The 16,726-nt window shown below is 42.8% G+C and overlaps 1 protein-coding gene across 1 annotated transcript in view; it reads left to right on the top strand.

The window, feature by feature from the left end:
* The window catches only part of col4a5 (collagen, type IV, alpha 5 (Alport syndrome)), a 73,795-nt gene that overhangs the window by 31,344 nt on the left and 25,725 nt on the right, over positions 1 to 16,726 (top strand). Inside the window, exons 2-21 of the mRNA XM_083788982.1 lie at positions 1,368 to 1,424; positions 3,625 to 3,714; positions 5,347 to 5,391; positions 5,797 to 5,841; positions 6,754 to 6,816; positions 7,278 to 7,331; positions 7,627 to 7,653; positions 9,103 to 9,183; positions 9,610 to 9,672; positions 10,223 to 10,258; positions 10,694 to 10,735; positions 10,911 to 11,003; positions 12,926 to 12,979; positions 13,481 to 13,537; positions 13,757 to 13,801; positions 13,933 to 13,986; positions 14,920 to 14,961; positions 15,130 to 15,226; positions 15,497 to 15,787; positions 16,289 to 16,378. Coding sequence (XP_083645108.1) covers positions 1,368 to 1,424; positions 3,625 to 3,714; positions 5,347 to 5,391; positions 5,797 to 5,841; positions 6,754 to 6,816; positions 7,278 to 7,331; positions 7,627 to 7,653; positions 9,103 to 9,183; positions 9,610 to 9,672; positions 10,223 to 10,258; positions 10,694 to 10,735; positions 10,911 to 11,003; positions 12,926 to 12,979; positions 13,481 to 13,537; positions 13,757 to 13,801; positions 13,933 to 13,986; positions 14,920 to 14,961; positions 15,130 to 15,226; positions 15,497 to 15,787; positions 16,289 to 16,378 — 1,426 coding nt within the window. The remainder of the gene's footprint in view (positions 1 to 1,367; positions 1,425 to 3,624; positions 3,715 to 5,346; positions 5,392 to 5,796; positions 5,842 to 6,753; positions 6,817 to 7,277; positions 7,332 to 7,626; positions 7,654 to 9,102; positions 9,184 to 9,609; positions 9,673 to 10,222; positions 10,259 to 10,693; positions 10,736 to 10,910; positions 11,004 to 12,925; positions 12,980 to 13,480; positions 13,538 to 13,756; positions 13,802 to 13,932; positions 13,987 to 14,919; positions 14,962 to 15,129; positions 15,227 to 15,496; positions 15,788 to 16,288; positions 16,379 to 16,726) is intronic.

The following is a 16,726-nucleotide window of genomic DNA, read 5'->3' as shown; positions in this document are numbered from 1 at the left end:
CATCCATTTGAAGTTCAGAGAGACACAATAAACCCAGAGGGCTGTATTTTGCTCAGAATAGCCAAATGGCATTGATCACGCCTCCAGGTCTTAAGTTAAGTAATAAGACCTGGTACTGGACCTGGTAAGACACGCAAAATACAGCCCAGAGGCTGTAACATGGCGTCTCACTGCTCTGTCCTCCTTTCACTTCCTGAGTCAAAGGTCAAGGAGGTGATGTCCAGTGAAAGTGTGGACGCTGTTCCACAGGGACTGTGACACTTCACCCATGTAGTGGGGAAAGTGCTGTAACTGGAGTCACTGGATTCACGCAATGACAGTATATGAAAACCCACGATAGATAGACATTTGAACTTTATCAGTTAATTTAGTTGTTGTCAACAGTCTGTAGTCAACACCTGGCTGCATATTAGCTGACAAGTTCCACGCGCACGCACACGCACACACGCACGCACACACGCACACACACACACACACACACACACACACACACACACACACACACACACACACAAACCAGTACAATGCCCCCCCCCCCCCCCCCCCCCCATCTCATTCCCTGGCACCACAGCATGTGTGCAGTCAGTCAGTTCGTGCCCGTCTGGCATTCGCTGTGTCAACAGGACTCTGGGAAAAGTTAATCAGTATCTTGGCACTACCCTTCCTCCCTCCATCTCTCCATCAACCTATCTGTCTAGCCCTCCCACGCCATGTCTGCTTGTCCCCTGGCACCTGTCCATCCGTCCACCCGTCTGTACCAGATCTATGTCATTCATGTATCTAGGCATCCATCCGTCCACCCATCTGGACGAGATCTATGTCATTCATGTATCTAGGCATCCATCCATCCATCTATCCACCCATCCATCCATCCATTATTGTGTACCAGTGGATATCTTTTTGTGATGATAGAACAAGGTATGATTTGAACTGGTGTGGGTGGCGAGCAGTTTGAGAATGAGAAGGAAAAAAAGGAAGTAGGAAAGAAGGAATGGAGAGAGGAAGGATGGAAGGAAGGACAAAGGATGTGAAAGGAATGTCTTCCTGTCCACTGTGTGTGTGATGCACTCACAGTAACGACCTGAGGCTCTAGCAGTGACACAGCAGTACATTAGTGCCCTCTAGTGGCGGAGCAGCAGAATTGACCTGAAGCCCAGTAGTGGGATTATGCTGTTTCACTTACATACATGTGTAGTAGTGTCTTCAGAATAACACGAGCATCATTAAGTCACATGCCTGTTCAAACAGCTTAATACGGAAATGCTATTAATTAGATAAATTGTATTTGTTCAGGTACAGTGCATATTCAGTATCCATAACAGATCTCTCTCTCTCTCTCTCTCTCTCTGTCTGTCTCTCTCTCACAGGCTTGTCATGGCTGCGTTGGATCAAAGTGTGACTGCAGTGGAGTAAAAGGAACCAAGGTGGGTGGATAGCATGCACATGAAACAAGTGTAAAATAGTTCTATGTTCTGATAGTAATCATTGTTATAGTGTGTGTGTGTGTGTGTGTGTTCAGTAACACGGGTCTCTCCAGTGAAACATCAAATACATTGTCAGGTTGGGGCCTCATACAGGACCATACACTAGGATAAACTTTGGACATGATGAAACAAAAACATTTGCAGTCACACAAATTATTATAAAACTGAATCTGATAAAATTTACTTCCTGGCGTTCTTTCTCCTGATTGGAATACATTGATGACCTCATATGGAAATGTATTTTTGCTTTATTCAAGAGGTGAGCTTGTTGCTGAACACTCTGAACTCTGAACAATGCTAGACCCTGACGAAAGACCTTTTGGTCGAAACGCGTAGGTCCTGTTATTTATTTATTTGAACCTTTTTCACCAAAGATGGAGTGCCTTGGATTCCTTTTTTCTTTTCAAGTCTGCAATTTACACCTTTCGGAATCAAGCAGTACAACTTGAACTTTTGTAGCAATGAAAACTGACCAGTAACTATTTATTGATCGTAGACAGGAGTTACTAAACTGTCTCAGCTGTCTGAGTCCAGCTCTCTAATGAACAGAAAATAAATGTTTAGATACAGTTAGGGCTGGGGCGGTATGGGATTTTTATTACCGCGGTTATTTTTATTATATATATATTTTTAGGAATAATAAGAGGGCTAATAAAAGTTACAGGTATGGTGTGTGAGATATTAATTATGAGATTACCATAATGACGGTAATCATTAAAGGACCACTTTTCAACCTATCTTCATATAATAGGTCCTCACTAATAATCATGATAAAATGGCACGTTTTTTTCTACTCGGTCTGTGTCACATAGGAGGGCTGTGGGCAGTTCAGAAACCCACCCAACAGTGACATCAATGGAGAATCCAAGCAAATAGAAATTGCAGGCTTTCTAGTCCTGAAAAGTTGCGATGCGAAAATGGAAGCCATCATTCTCACGATAATAAACCCTGTTAGGGTCCATTTGGTTCCATTTGTACACTCTCAGAGTTACAGACCCATAAGGGTCCATTTGGTTCCAAACCATCATTTCCCTGGGGACCCCCTGGAACTGCCTCAAGGACCCTGGGGGTCCCGGGACCCCGAACCCCACTTTGGGAATCACTGCTCTATGTAATCTGATCTTTATAGTCTGATAAACTATTCTCACGTAAATAAATCTTGTTTAAAAAACAATCTGCCTAACGATGATATCATTGGTGGTCGTGGACGGGTTTCTGAACTGCCCACAGCAGAGTGAGAGTGTGTGTGTGTGTGTGTGTGTGTGTGTGTGTGTGTGTGTGTGTGTGTGTGTGTGTGTGTGTGTGTGTGTGTGTGTCCGTCCAGCTGATGGTCGTTAATGTCAAAGCAATGCTGTTTATGCTGTTTATACATATACCTGTTTAGACATATTATCCTGCTCATTACTGTGCGGAAATATACATGAATCTTCGTGTTTGAGCACAAAAAGCATTTTGAGAACCCACAAATTTCCGCGCTTCGCTCGCACACTGTGCGGCCCCCCACACACAATCATTCTACAGTTGTGGCCCCAGGCCTAATCTAATTGAATACCCCTGCCATAAAGCATTACACTTGTTTACAGTGATGCTTGCGGAACTCGACTACGTCTCGTTCCTGACCGCATCACTGTCGTGGCAATAATCACGTTAAACCACACACTCTTGTGTAATATTGCTTAAGTATTTCATAGTTTGCCCAGCAAAGTGCTCTCAGCATCATCTCTGGACTCTGTCCCGTCGTCTGTGGTCTTCAAATCGAGGTTTGACCTCCTAAGACTGTAAACTGAATCTTGTGATGCTTATGCATGAAACGTTAATGTTAAAGTTAAAAGTTCTGCCTCCGGTGCATATAACAGCTTTGTTAGTGCTAACCATAAAACGGTTAGCACTAACAAGTTGGGGACCTTTGAGGGACCTTCGTACAAATATATCTGCTTTTCATAATGATAATTAAATAGCCAGTGTTATCCTATGATGTAAAACTCAAGTCACTTCCTGACTTTATGCCTACGTAATGGCAATACGAGTCAAAGAGGAGCAGTGACAAAAAGATGAACGTAGCGAATCAGGCTGGATTCGAGAAAAAAACCCAAAGAAGAATATATACTGACATGTATGTGGTCTTTGTTTTCTCATTCAGGGTGACAGGGGCTTCCCAGGTCTCGTAGGACAGCTTGGCGTGCCAGGGTTCCCTGGACCTGAGGGTCCTCTCGGAGGCCGCGGGGAGAAGGTAAGTCAGGGATACACCTCTTATAGGCCTTATGGCTCCTCCAACCATATCCGAGTTGACTTAAAACAGCACGTTATGGCATCCGGCTGGCTTGGCCCGGGCACCTCAATGAACACAATGGGCACACAGAATAACTCTACCTACGTCTGGGCCGCTTCCCTACTCTGGCATTACTGATGACACTAATTAAGGCTCTGTTCCATTTAGTGTGCAGTGGTTCTCAAACTTTTTAATTTCAAGGACCCCCATAACTCTGAGAGTGTACGAATGGAACGATTTGTACACTCGCAGAGTTATACACCCGTACGGGCCATTTGGAACTTACTCAAGGACACTTTGAGACCCACTGGTGGAGTGTTTCCAGAGAGAGAGAGCCAACATGCACAATAGCAGCACCCTGACTCTGTTTGACCAGAATGGAACAGAGCCTTCATTAGTATCAGCTGTGAAGGAAGTAGGGAAGGGGCCCAAGTTCTTTCCAAAATGGCGTACACTATGTGCATAGAACCCCATTGGCCATGTTTGCGAGTATGGGAAGCTGGTAAGGGAGGGTGTTCTCTGTCTTTCTGTACTAGTGGCTCCTACAGTTTGGCCAGGCCAGGCTGTTCAGCAGGGAACAGAGCTGGGAAGGATAGCACATTCCTCCATATGCACGACTTGTACCAGAGGACACGCGTGGGCTGTCAACATCCCCAACAATAGGGGTCGGCAGTGACAGGGACAATATGGGAGAATTCAGTGGTTCTCAACCTATGGGTCGGGAGTCGGGACCCCACACGTGATTTTTGGGGGGGGGGTCATCAGATGAAAGTGAAGTGTCAATTTAAGGACTTTAAGGAAAAATTAAAGACCCTGATTGCATCAAAGGTAATCAAACTATACTATAAAATCTGGTCAAACATTGGTCCAATATATTTACAAGTACAAGCTCACAACGCCTTGCCTAGATCTTCTATTCTCACAATATTTATCTGTGGAACTGAGTCAAACAAAATGTAATGCCTCTACTCCTACAATGATCAGGGTGTGTGTGTGTGTGGAAGGGGGGGGGGGGGGGTCCCAGTTAAAATATTACTATTTTGTAAAGGGTTGGGAACCAATGCCTTATCAGACCATGTCACACTGATTGCAGCCAGTAGCCGCGTACCCGAAAGTTATACAGGAACGCCTACCACTAGTACTGAGTGGCAAAAAAACTACTTTCTGGCCTTGACAGCCCATATACACCCAAACCACCCACTTTGAATGTTATCAACTGATAATCACCAGTAGGTTACTCTAGACGATCTTATCGGCCTACTGCATGTGGGAGCCTACTGGCTGTGATTAGGAAACACAGTGAAACTGACTTACGTGGCCGGTTAAGACTGATATGAGGTTAGGGGACTTATGTGGCTGGTTAAAACTGATATGAGGTTAGGGGATTTACATGGCCGGTTAAAACTGATATGAGACGTTAAACATTGCAGCTGCACGGAAGCATAATTATTCACTGTAATTCGAAGCTACTTTTTTTTTTTTTTTACACTACAGATAAGAGCCATTGTTTTCATTGTGGGAATTTGGGGGGAAATAAAATGATTTATCTTGAATGTCTGATTGTCTGTCTCTGACTTCGTCTCTGTCTCTCAGGGTAGTGACGGTCCAGGCGGTCCATCTGGTCCAAAGGGAATAAGAGTAAGTAGATCCCACACACCTTTTCACACGTTGGTCACAGACACACATTTGATCGGATAGACATGTTCACGCTACAGTGCTAAACAAAACCAATACTGCTCAGGACCACATCACCGCTCAGTGATCACATGGCTTCAATTGGACTGAAAATTCCAAAGCCTTCCAAAGTCAGGCTGTAATACCTCACTTGACAAGCAGATGGCCTCATTCCTTCATGGTTGTGACTGCTTCGCCTATGTTTTAATGTCCAAAGTCAGGTAGGTTGTAATACCTCTTTTGACCAGCAGATGCCCTCTTTCCTTCTCAACAGGAAATCAAATAAAACACAATTGGGACAGTGTGTTGTTCTACAGATGTCAAATAATTATGATATCTAATGTATTATTATTTTCTTCCCATGAATAGGGACCTCCTGGATTGCCAGGATTCCCAGGAATGCCAGGAATTCCAGTGAGTTGCTGAACCTTTTCCCTTGTCTTCAACTCTTGAAATATTTGCTTATACAGTATGTCACTTACGGATACATTACGGATACATTATTAATATGTATCCTCTTTTCAGCCTTTTCATGAATTACTTAAACATCATTGAGTTGAACTGCTTCCTACCAAAGTCATTATATAATTTTAGTATTTTTCATTAGTTCATATCTTTTATATTATATTATATTTGTTTTGAAAGCGGGTTTGCACGTTTAGTTTTAGTGTTAGGTTTTTTATATTATTATATTTTAATATTATGGGCAAGGGGCAAGATTCATTAAGGCCAGAAAAATAGCTGATCTACAACCTTTTGACAAAAGACTAAAACTAAGGACATTTCCTCTATGATTACTTTGTTTTGTAAACACACAATACCCCTTTTATTTTTTATTTCAGTTAACTAAAATGTTTTTCTTAGTTTTTGTTATTTGGTTAGTTTTCGTTAACTATAATTGATTGATTGAATACTTTATTATCAGGTTTGTTAACAGTATACAGTCAAAGGTTATGCTAAAAGGATAACACAAAAAAGCCCCCCCGGAGGCTTGTTTCCATTGTGGTCCATTGTACTCAATTCATCAGCAATCAGTCATCAGAAATGTAGTCTTGTGTAGCCAGACAACTATTCCACAATCTCCTGAATACTATATAGTCTGGATCTACACCGAGATCCGATTAACGGAAGCTGTCATTCCCGTTCATGTGCGAAGCAAGATGATTTAAATTTATATTAGATAATGTGTGCCACTGTATCCGCTTTCTCCCTTAATCATCAAAAGAGCTTCTGTGTGCCAGACTGAGTGAGTGACTGACTTCCAAATCCTACCTGTGCATCTCGGGGAGTGACATCATTTGCTGTTTACTTGTCATTCTTTCCCAGGGTCTGCCAGGACAAGATGGACCTCCAGGCCCAAGGGGTACGGCGGGCTGCAACGGGACAAAGGTACCAGAAATGAGACATTGACACAATGCAACAACATGCAACCATAATCAAATCAAATCAAACTTTATTTATACAGCACATTTACAAAGACCAGAAGGTCAACCAAAGTGCTGTACAGTACAAGATCATAATACAAGCATACAATCAACACAAATAAATAGGCCACGTTATGCCCACATAACAGTACAGATATCTGTTGTACTGATGAAGGTCGGTTAACACTAAATACGTCGATTGTTTGGTTATTTGCCTTCATAAAAGGCTAATTCATATTAATCTGAATGATCTTGTGTGTGTGTGTGTGTGTGTGTGTGTGTGTGTGTGTGTGTGTGTGTGTGTGTGTGTGTGTGTGTGTGTGTGTGTGTGTGTGTGTGTGTGTGTGTGTGTGTATGTGTGTGTGTGTGTGTGTGTGTGTGTGTGTGTGTGTGTGTGTGTGTGTGCGTGTGTGCGTGTGTTATCAGGGTGAGAGAGGTTATCCAGGAAGTGGAGGTATTCCTGGACTGGATGGACGGACGGTAAGTTCACAGTCACACCACGGAAGACAACTGTCCAGTCTAAGCTACACTACGGCACTAATCCAATTTATTTCACATCATAAAAAAAGACGTCTTTCTAATCTGATCTGTATTTCTTAACTCCATCTGTGACAAATTATGTCTATTCTCTACACACAACAGGTGTTTGCAACAGTTTATGCTAAATTTCAGTTGTATATCATTTCCACCTTTAGCATTTTTTTAATTATTTTAACATTCTCCATAGTGATTTGACCACTGCCATGACCATAATTGTTTTCCTTTCTCTGTTTAGGGCGTGCCTGGTTTGCCAGGACAAAAGGTGAGTGCTGCGTGCATCTTTGGTCACCAGTCCAGTCAGTAGTACAGCGAAAGATCGTTTGTGTTAACCCCCCCAGCATCCATATCCTGGGGGGGGGGGGGGACGTTAGCCATACTGTAAATAGCAGCTCACAGAGTTTGTAGATCGGCAGTTTGTAGATATTTTTGGTAAAGAGATGTGGTGTAGATGGGAAAAAGTGGCCCGACTGGCCTATGAAGGGCAAGTGACTTTTAGATTCTCCATTTCATTCAATTTCTTTGACTCATTGCCAATGTCTGTCTGTCTCTAATTTTGGTAAAGAGATGTGGTGTAGACAGGAAAAAGTGGTCCAAGTATAGTTGCAACTCAGGACTGCTTTATTAAGGCCCTGTTCAGACTGTCCGCTCAAATTCTGACCAAAATGTGATTTGTGGCCTATAGTCCAGTAATAATGTAATTTGACCTCAAACTAATTGCAACAAAAACAAACTCAGCTGATTTTGTATCTTACATATGTCCTGAATAACATACAAAAAGTCCCCTGAAATTGTCTGAGGGGAAAGGGTTGAAAATGACCTGTACAGTATGGCCACCATAGACATCCAATATAAGGCAAATAATTTCAAGATTTCCTTTTGCTTTAAGTAGCATGTGACATGTCAAACTAGGGTGTTTTCACGATGCTGAGTCCATTCCAAGCATTAGTTTTGCATAAAAACAGTCCTTGGGCTAATACCGGCCATAGCCACTTGCCCAAATGTGCTGACCTCATCACATTTGTGATGACGGCTATGACCGTTATTAGCCCAAGGAGTGTTTTTATGCAAAACTAATGCTTGGAATGGACTCAACATCGTGAAAACACCCTAGTTTGACATGTCACATGCTACTTAAAGCAAAAGGACATTTTGAAATTATTTGCCTTATATTGGATGTCTATGGTGGCCATACTGTACAGGTCATTTTCAACACTTTCCCCTCAGACAATTTCAGGGGACTTTTTGTATGTTATTCAGGACATATGTAAGATACAAAATCAGCTGAGTTTGTTTTTTTTGCAATTAGTTGGAGGTTGACCCCTTTTTTCCCATATAATGCCTGTACTACTATGAAGTGGCATTGTTTATAGGCAGTCTGAACAAATTAAATCAATTAAAGTTAACTTGTGTGCATGTATTTTGGTTGCCACTGCTGTGGTGTAAAGAAACTAAGTACATGTACTCAGCTACAGAGCTACTGTACACAAGTACAATTTTAACGTACAGTACTTTTACTCTTTTATTTCCCAAAAAATCTAATAACACACACACACACAAAATTCGAAGAACGACTGACACAGAAACATAGCTTTTTCAGAAAACTGTCAGGATGTAGAAGACATTTTTAGAATCTGATCTCAGGTCAGAATGGGGTAAAACACCTACCAGTGGGAGCTTCAGTATTGTGATGGTCAGTTCATCTCTTCCACAGGGAGATCCAGGAGACGTGATCACTTCCAACCGATTTGGAGGGAAAGGAGGACCAGGGCTGCCAGGCCTTCCAGGAATACCTGTACGTATCATAGACACAGACACATCCCATAGACACAGATGTTTATAATAATAAAGTAACATATTGTAGCTGTATATGTCCCATAGACAGACAATAGGAATCTGATTATATTAAAATATACCTGTAAATCACGTAGACATCATGATGATTATAATACATAATAATAATAATATAATGCCTGTTCATCCCATAGTGAATAATACATTTATAACAATAATGTACCTGTATGTCCGATATACAGAGAATAATGCGCCTTTAGAATTAATAATACTAATACTAATAATAATAATATCTATGTGTTTCAGGTGGAGAGAATACATGTATAATAAGACAATGTACTGTACTGTACTGTACTGTACTGTACTGTACTGTACTGTATATATCTCATAGACAGTGAGATTTTATAATAACACTTTATCACTACAGGGACAAAATGGGCCAGCTGGATTGCAAGGACCCCTCGGTCCTCCTGGACCCAGAGGCTTTGAGGTAAGGAACCCCCGAAGGACCAAGGAACAACATTAAATCAATTAAAGTTAACTTGTGTGCATGTATTTTGGTTGCCAGTGGTGTAAAGTAACTAAGTACATGTACTCAACAATTTTTACTTTACTGGAGCATGTTCAATAATTGTCGATACTTTTACTCCTACTCCACTACATCTCAGAGGCAAATATTGTATTTTTTATTCCACTAAAGTAATTTGTGATCTTTAGTTACTAGTTACTTTGTAGATTTAGATTATTATTCAGCCCCATAATATACTTTGGCTGTTTGAAAATAGCCGATCTACAAGCTCGGTTATTTTCAAAGGAGTTTTACATTAGAAAACTTGTGAAATGGGACATTCTGCATAATGAGTATGTTTACTTTGGGTACTTTAAGTATATTGTCAATACATTTGTTTACTCAAGTACATTTTGAATACCAAACTTTAACTTGTAACCGACTATTTCTACAATAGGGTATATTGACAATGTGAGTATTTTTCCATGTGAGTTGGTTGCGTCTAACAAAGTTGTTTGTGGTGCTGTTTTAGGGTCGGCCAGGTCCCCCGGGTACTTCAGGACCTAAGGTAAGTTTAAACGCTGATGGCAGCAGTACTTTGGGTTTAAATCTAGCATAAAACATACGGTATTGAGACAGTATAGGCCCACAATGCTCAGCATTGAGGTGTTCGATGGGGCAGGTGGATGAGAAAATCTGTCGTTATCACAGACAAGACTGCCGGTGGGTTCACATGTCTTCCTCACAATAGATTGATAGGATTCGGGTTAAATGTCAGTAAAGTACTTTGTTGCACAGCAAATCGCAAAAATAGTGTATTTACAAGCTCACATCATTTCACAATGCTTGTATGTAGATCTTTAACTTTTAATTATGAAATAGGGACGCCAGGTTCTCAGTGGTTAAGTGACTGTCTTCATCCTACAGTATATTCACATGGTTATTCATCTCACCTGGCCTTAAACTGACTGACTCAGGGCCTGTCTTCTTCTTCCTCCATCAGGGAAACATGGGCCTGAACTTCCAAGGACCCAAAGGAGTGAAGGTAAAACTCATTCATGTCCACGTCCACAGCATCAGAAAACTTGTTTAGATTATCCATGTCATTACATTTCTTTGACTCATTGTCAATGTCTCTGTGTCCCCTCTCTTTGCTGTCTCTATCCTTCCACTGCCCTTTCTTTGTCTGTCTGTCTGTCTGTCTGTCTGTCTGTCTGTAGGGAGAGACGGGTCTTGAAGGGCCACCCGGTCCACCAGGACAAGTTGGGGAACACAAGAGGCCGTCAGAATCAGAGATCCAGAGAGGAGACAAGGTGAATCTGATGCCATAGAGATGTGCGAGAGCATCAACCACGTAGCTGATGAGTTCTGAATTCTTTCTGTGCCGCCAGGTGGCATCATTAGTGTAGTTAACCTGTGCCAGCACCTGCGTTCACTTTAAGAGGATAATTGTCATCCCCGCTGTAGCCCCGTGCTGGATTGGCTAGCATAAGCATTAGCACACACAGTTTACCTTTCGCCAGAAACGTTTACATGTCGGGAGCGATGCGAGACAGTCACAAACGACATCCGAACTTTGGATGGATGACGTTCACTAAGGACAGTACTCATAATTTCAGCCAGCTTTGAAATCCTGCTTGTAACCGAGGTAAATGGAGAGGAGTTGTAAAGATCCCATAGCTGGAGGCATTGCATAGCAACCAGACCAATGTTAAACTTCATATATGGAGGAGGGTTACCTGACTGATAACATCCATAGCTGGGAGGATATGAATACATTCGTACTTCGCAAAAAAAAGAAGACTGAAAATGTTATGCAGCCATCTCAAAAGGTTAAGCAACTCCGTGTCGAGTCTCAAGACATTCTGAATTGCTATAGAATCTCAATGGCAGAAGGCACACTGACTGATTTAGAGTGGCTGTAAACAGGAAGTAGGCTTACAAACAGGAAGTAGGTGAACAAGCAGTGTCACATTTTGTCAGACCACAGAATAATATGTTATAACCCACCCAGCCTAAAAATGGTTTAAAAAAGTCAAAGTCATGAAACTATTTTCAGGTTTTTTTGTTTTTGTGGAGACTGGAGAGCTGTTGGGGGGGTGTCCACTGAAGGCAGTGAACTACTTATTCTAGCCAGAAGATGACAATACACTCCAGAGTCTATAGGGCATAGCATGGAACACTGTCCAAAAGATGGCGGTGCACTCTAGGCTAGGGTCTATAGCATCAGAAGACTGGTGTACAGTACCATGGCATAATCCCTATCTACACCAGTCTTCTGCCATCCAAAAGAACTGCTCTCAGCAGGAAATGCCCAAAAAAGGCATTCCGGGCTCTTTAAACTACTTGCAGCTGCAACTCTCACTTTAGACACTAGATGAAAGCAGAATAGCATGTCAAGACTTGGGGTTGTTTCCTTGTGGAACCACTATGGCTAACAGTGTCAATATTCTGAAATGAACATCGTTTTAGTTCTAATAATCACTTTTGGTTCAACATAGACACATCATCAGCGATGTATCCTGGGTTCACTGGGATGTTTTGGGTCTCGCAAGAATAAAGGCTCATACATAGTCTGGATTTTCGGTGGTGGGGTGACCACCGAACTACAACATGACGTCACGAGCCGCGGTGAAGAGCAAGCCACCGCCACCGCTCCAGCCCTTCTCTCTGTTTTTACTCACCACCGCTCAACATTATTTCGCGGTGGTCAGCGGTGGTCGCGGTGGTCAGCTCACCACCGAAAATCCAGACTATGACTATAGGCCTTTAGACACCCTCGCCCAGGCGACCCAGCTGAGGGCTATTCAGGCCCCGACTTGTGTCTAAGTAGCTCGTGTGGTCCACGGATCTCCCCCGCTTGATCCACAGCCACCGTGGCGTGATGTTTTGGACAGGTTTTCTGTTGTGCATGCAGTCCTTAGTTTAGACAGTTTTTGGTTTAGACTAGTCATTGGTTAGACCAGTCATTAGTCCTACATCTACAACCTATCTCAAACCCTCACCCTAAACCTAACCTCCCACGGGGCAGCACACCTAAACCTAACCTTAACCCATGTCTAACCAATGACTAGTCTAAACTAAGTATGCACCCCCACTCCCGGCATCTTGATTGCTCTGATGAGAGACTGGCCATTTATATAGCTATAACCCTTTCGCTTTGCTGGAATAAATGCCAGGGTTCTGTTTTGAAGTGAAACTTAAATATGTTATAAAAGATGTCTTAATGTTGTAGGGCGACGCAGGAGACCGTGGCAACCCTGGTGACCATGGTCAGCAAGGACCTCCTGTAAGTACCTCTGGTGTCTGGCTTAGATGTGTTGATTTATCCTTTGTTTTAACCCATTCTGACCTGAGATCAGATTCTAAAAACTGTCTCCTGACAGTTTTCAGAAAAAGCTGTTTCTATGTCAGTGGTTCTTCGATTTTTCAAAAATAGCAGACCTACAAGCTCGTAGCGCGCTATGAGCTTGAAGATCTGCTATTTTTCAATAGCTAAAGCAAAAGGGGTTCCCGCCCCAAAATGGGTTTAAGCTTCTACTCATAACGGAGTACGTCTACATTGCAGTATTGATACTTTTACCTAAGAAAAACATGCAAGTACTTTCACCACTGCCTATATTGTGGTGTGTACGTGGCTCTTTTACGGAGTGTTTATTTCTTCACACCAGTAAATCTGTGATGTGAGTGACAATGAAGCTGCTTCTGATTCAATAACGTGTGTCAATAATATAATAATGGTTCAGTCTGTTGATAATTATAATAATGGTTCTGTGTGTTAATATAACAGGGCCCCTCCGGAGGAAACAAGGGAGATAAAGGAGAGCCTGGAGAGGCGGGAAAACGAGTGAGTCGACAGTGTAATATATTAACCATATACTACAGTACACACAAAATGGACGCTTCACAGCGTAACATGCCGTGCACATAGACAGTCAGGTGTGAAATGTGTAACAAATTCAGTCTCTCACAAAGGTAAGGGATTGAAAGGTCATGGTTATGTTCAAATGTGTTGGAATACCTCAGTCGGAACCGAGTCTCACTGATGTCATGTCTTTCCTTACAGGGAAAACCTGGCAAGGATGGAGACCCTGGTCCTTCTGGCTACCCTGTGAGTTCTGCTGTTGAGCCGTACCTCCAGCATTTTGATATCTTATCACAGTGATTTATTGTCATTTGCTCACTGCATATGGGGAGGAAGTAACAAACAATCTCTCTTCTTTCTTTCTTTCTTTCTTTCAGGGTAGCAAAGGAGACGGAGGAAGTCCAGGTTTACCAGGAAGGGATGGTGAGAGGGTAAGTTCCCCCCCCGTTATTTTCTTACCTGTAAAAACAAACATTTGAATCCGTTTGAGAACATTTAATACAATTTCCAGCGTCCTTAAACCAACTTTTGTCTTTGTATGCCATGTAGCACTTTGAGATTTGTTTCAAATGTCAAGTGTGTTACAAATTAAAAGTCGTATTATTATTATAATTAACTGTGTGAAACAGTGTATTATTTTCAGGTGCAACTGCTCGCTTTAATGCTGTTACCACCGAGATCGCCTTTTGACACCTTCTGGTCCAAACGCCCTCAGCGTCGAGATCGCCTTTTGTTTTCCGGTCCCCCAAAAGTACCTAGTGACCATGCGCTAAAGCTAATGTGATGAACGTCTATTTAAGAGTCTTTAGAAGCATTCATATTTTAAACGCGCGGTAACGCCGATTTCATATTGAGCCAGCTCAATCTGAGCCATAATTCCGAGATAAACGGCTATAAAGATCAGCGGCCGCACTATGGAGTGCGGTGCGTGCCACCCTCTTGCTGCGGGCAAAAACAAAACACATTGAGCACAGTGTTGCCTAGAGACCGGGAGCCCTGCTTTACGGTAAATATGATTGAGACAAGTATTAATGAATAGAAAGAAAATGAAAATTTGAAAATTCCGCTGGCTTATGCCGTCTATTGGAACGCAGTTTTATATCTAAGGAATATCTCGGATTCTTAATTTTTTGGGGGTAAAATAAATAACATTCGCAGGACCTGATTATTCCCTTCTTGACTCTCGGTTTTCAGAGAGAAACGGTTTTCAGAATAATAGGGTCCTGCATAGAAAATGAACTAGTGGTGGTCCTGGACTGGAGTACACAATTCAGCCACCAGATGGTCGTATTGGCTGCGAGTGAATTAACCTCTCTCCTCTCTCTCTCTCTCTCTCTCTCTCTCTCTCTCTCCCCCTCTCTCAGGGAGATAAGGGTAATAGTGGATACCCTGGACCCCCAGGCCTGGTGGGTATTCCGTTTTTTGTATTTCACACCTTTTTTCAAATTAATTAGTTTCAAATGAATTTACCTGGAGTTTAAAATACAGTTCAGTTCTGTTACCATGTTAAAGTGTTAAATGGGCAAATAACACTAATTATCTACATCGCCGTTGCTCCGTGTGTGTCCTACCAGGTGATCGACCCAGGACAGTCACCTGGTGGTGTGGGACAAAAAGGAGAGCCTGGTTACCATGGACAAGACGGACGCAAAGGAGAGAGAGGACCATCAGGTCAGTACACAACACACACGCACACACACACACACACACACACACACACAGTACAGTGAGTACACTATCCAACGAACCCCAATGGAAACAAGCCATAAGCTTTCTTGGGTTTAAATCCTCTTAGCAGACCTTGTATTGAACTGTACTTTCCTGTGCTCTTTTTTTCTTGCAAACTGTTAATAAAGCATTCAATCAATGAGTATTGGAACACTCACACAGCCACAACGTTTTGTTTGAACAGTTTAACATTGACCTCTATGTCTTGTACAGGTTTGACAGGCCCACCTGGACAGCCAGGCGGTGGTGGCGGTGGTCCTGCCACTGGTTCGACGGGTACTCCAGGCTACCCCGGTGCGAAAGGTGACCGGGGAGACGACGGCGCCCCGGGACTGTCCCTGCCCGGTCCCCCTGGCCGGGGTGGTGGTCCTGGGCTACAGGGGCCACCGGGACTCCCCGGACCCCCAGGCTTCTCCAGCGGAGGAGGCAACTGTCTCGGAGGAGAGCCCGGTCGCCCCGGTGGCCAGGGAGAGAGAGGTTATCAGGGAGAGACCGGACAGAAAGGTGGGTGTGTTGGGCTGGTTACATGGATGTAACATTATTAATAAATAATAATAATAATCAGGTGAGTGGCAGTCTCGATACGACTACACAGAAATGTGTGTGGACATTCGGGAATTCAAATGACAGTAATAAACGTATTCTCCACCCCCAGGCTGATTCTACAGACTTCAAATATTCATTCAAAAAATTTACGTTGCAATATACTGTAGTACTGTACATAACAACAAAAACCCCAAAAGGGGTTCTTGGATTGAAAGGTATTGTTACATATAGATGATAATAATGTAAAATAAAAATAGCAATTGCAACAATAATAATAACAATAATAACACAGACAGTCCCTACCACATAGTTGTACGTTTTTTTCCCTGCAATTCTTCACCATGACCTGAAAGTGGTTAATCAGACCAGTGTGTGTCCATGTGGAAACCTCGTGTGAATCTGATCTCAGGTCAGAATGGGTTAATGTGGTACGGTGTGTAAAACTCTGTTATTTTCCAGGTGACAAGGGAGACACCTGTGTGAACTGTGTCGGCAGCGTCAGCGGCATTCCTGGACCTCAGGGACCTCCCGGAACGCCCGGCTTCCCCGGTAAGAAGAACCACGGCCGTTTATTCTGTTCATGTCGGAGAGAACAAAACGGAACGAGATGCAGCGAGAGAAGACATTATTACAAATATCTTGCTTAGGCTGTCAATTTAATTCAAGGGAAGTCCTACAACTTTGTTTCACGATTCCGAAAATGTTATTGTTCATAGGTATGCTCTGAAATTGTTTAGCACATTCTGGGTTCAGCTTGAGGTGGCTAGAAGACATCCACTGTGAGATGTCAGCCAGGCATGCAGTGATGCGCTCTTCCACCCAAGTAGCAGAGGGGGGGGGGGGGGGGGGGGGTGGAGGAGTTGAGTGTCAAAGGCATAGCAGTGATAAGATCGATTG

Source organism: Protomyctophum parallelum, assembly GCF_964188405.1.
Source record: "Protomyctophum parallelum genome assembly, chromosome: 18".
NCBI lineage: Eukaryota > Metazoa > Chordata > Actinopteri > Myctophiformes > Myctophidae > Protomyctophum > Protomyctophum parallelum.
The sequence above is the reverse complement of the archived record's forward strand: the minus strand, read 5'-3'. Positions and strand labels throughout refer to the sequence as shown.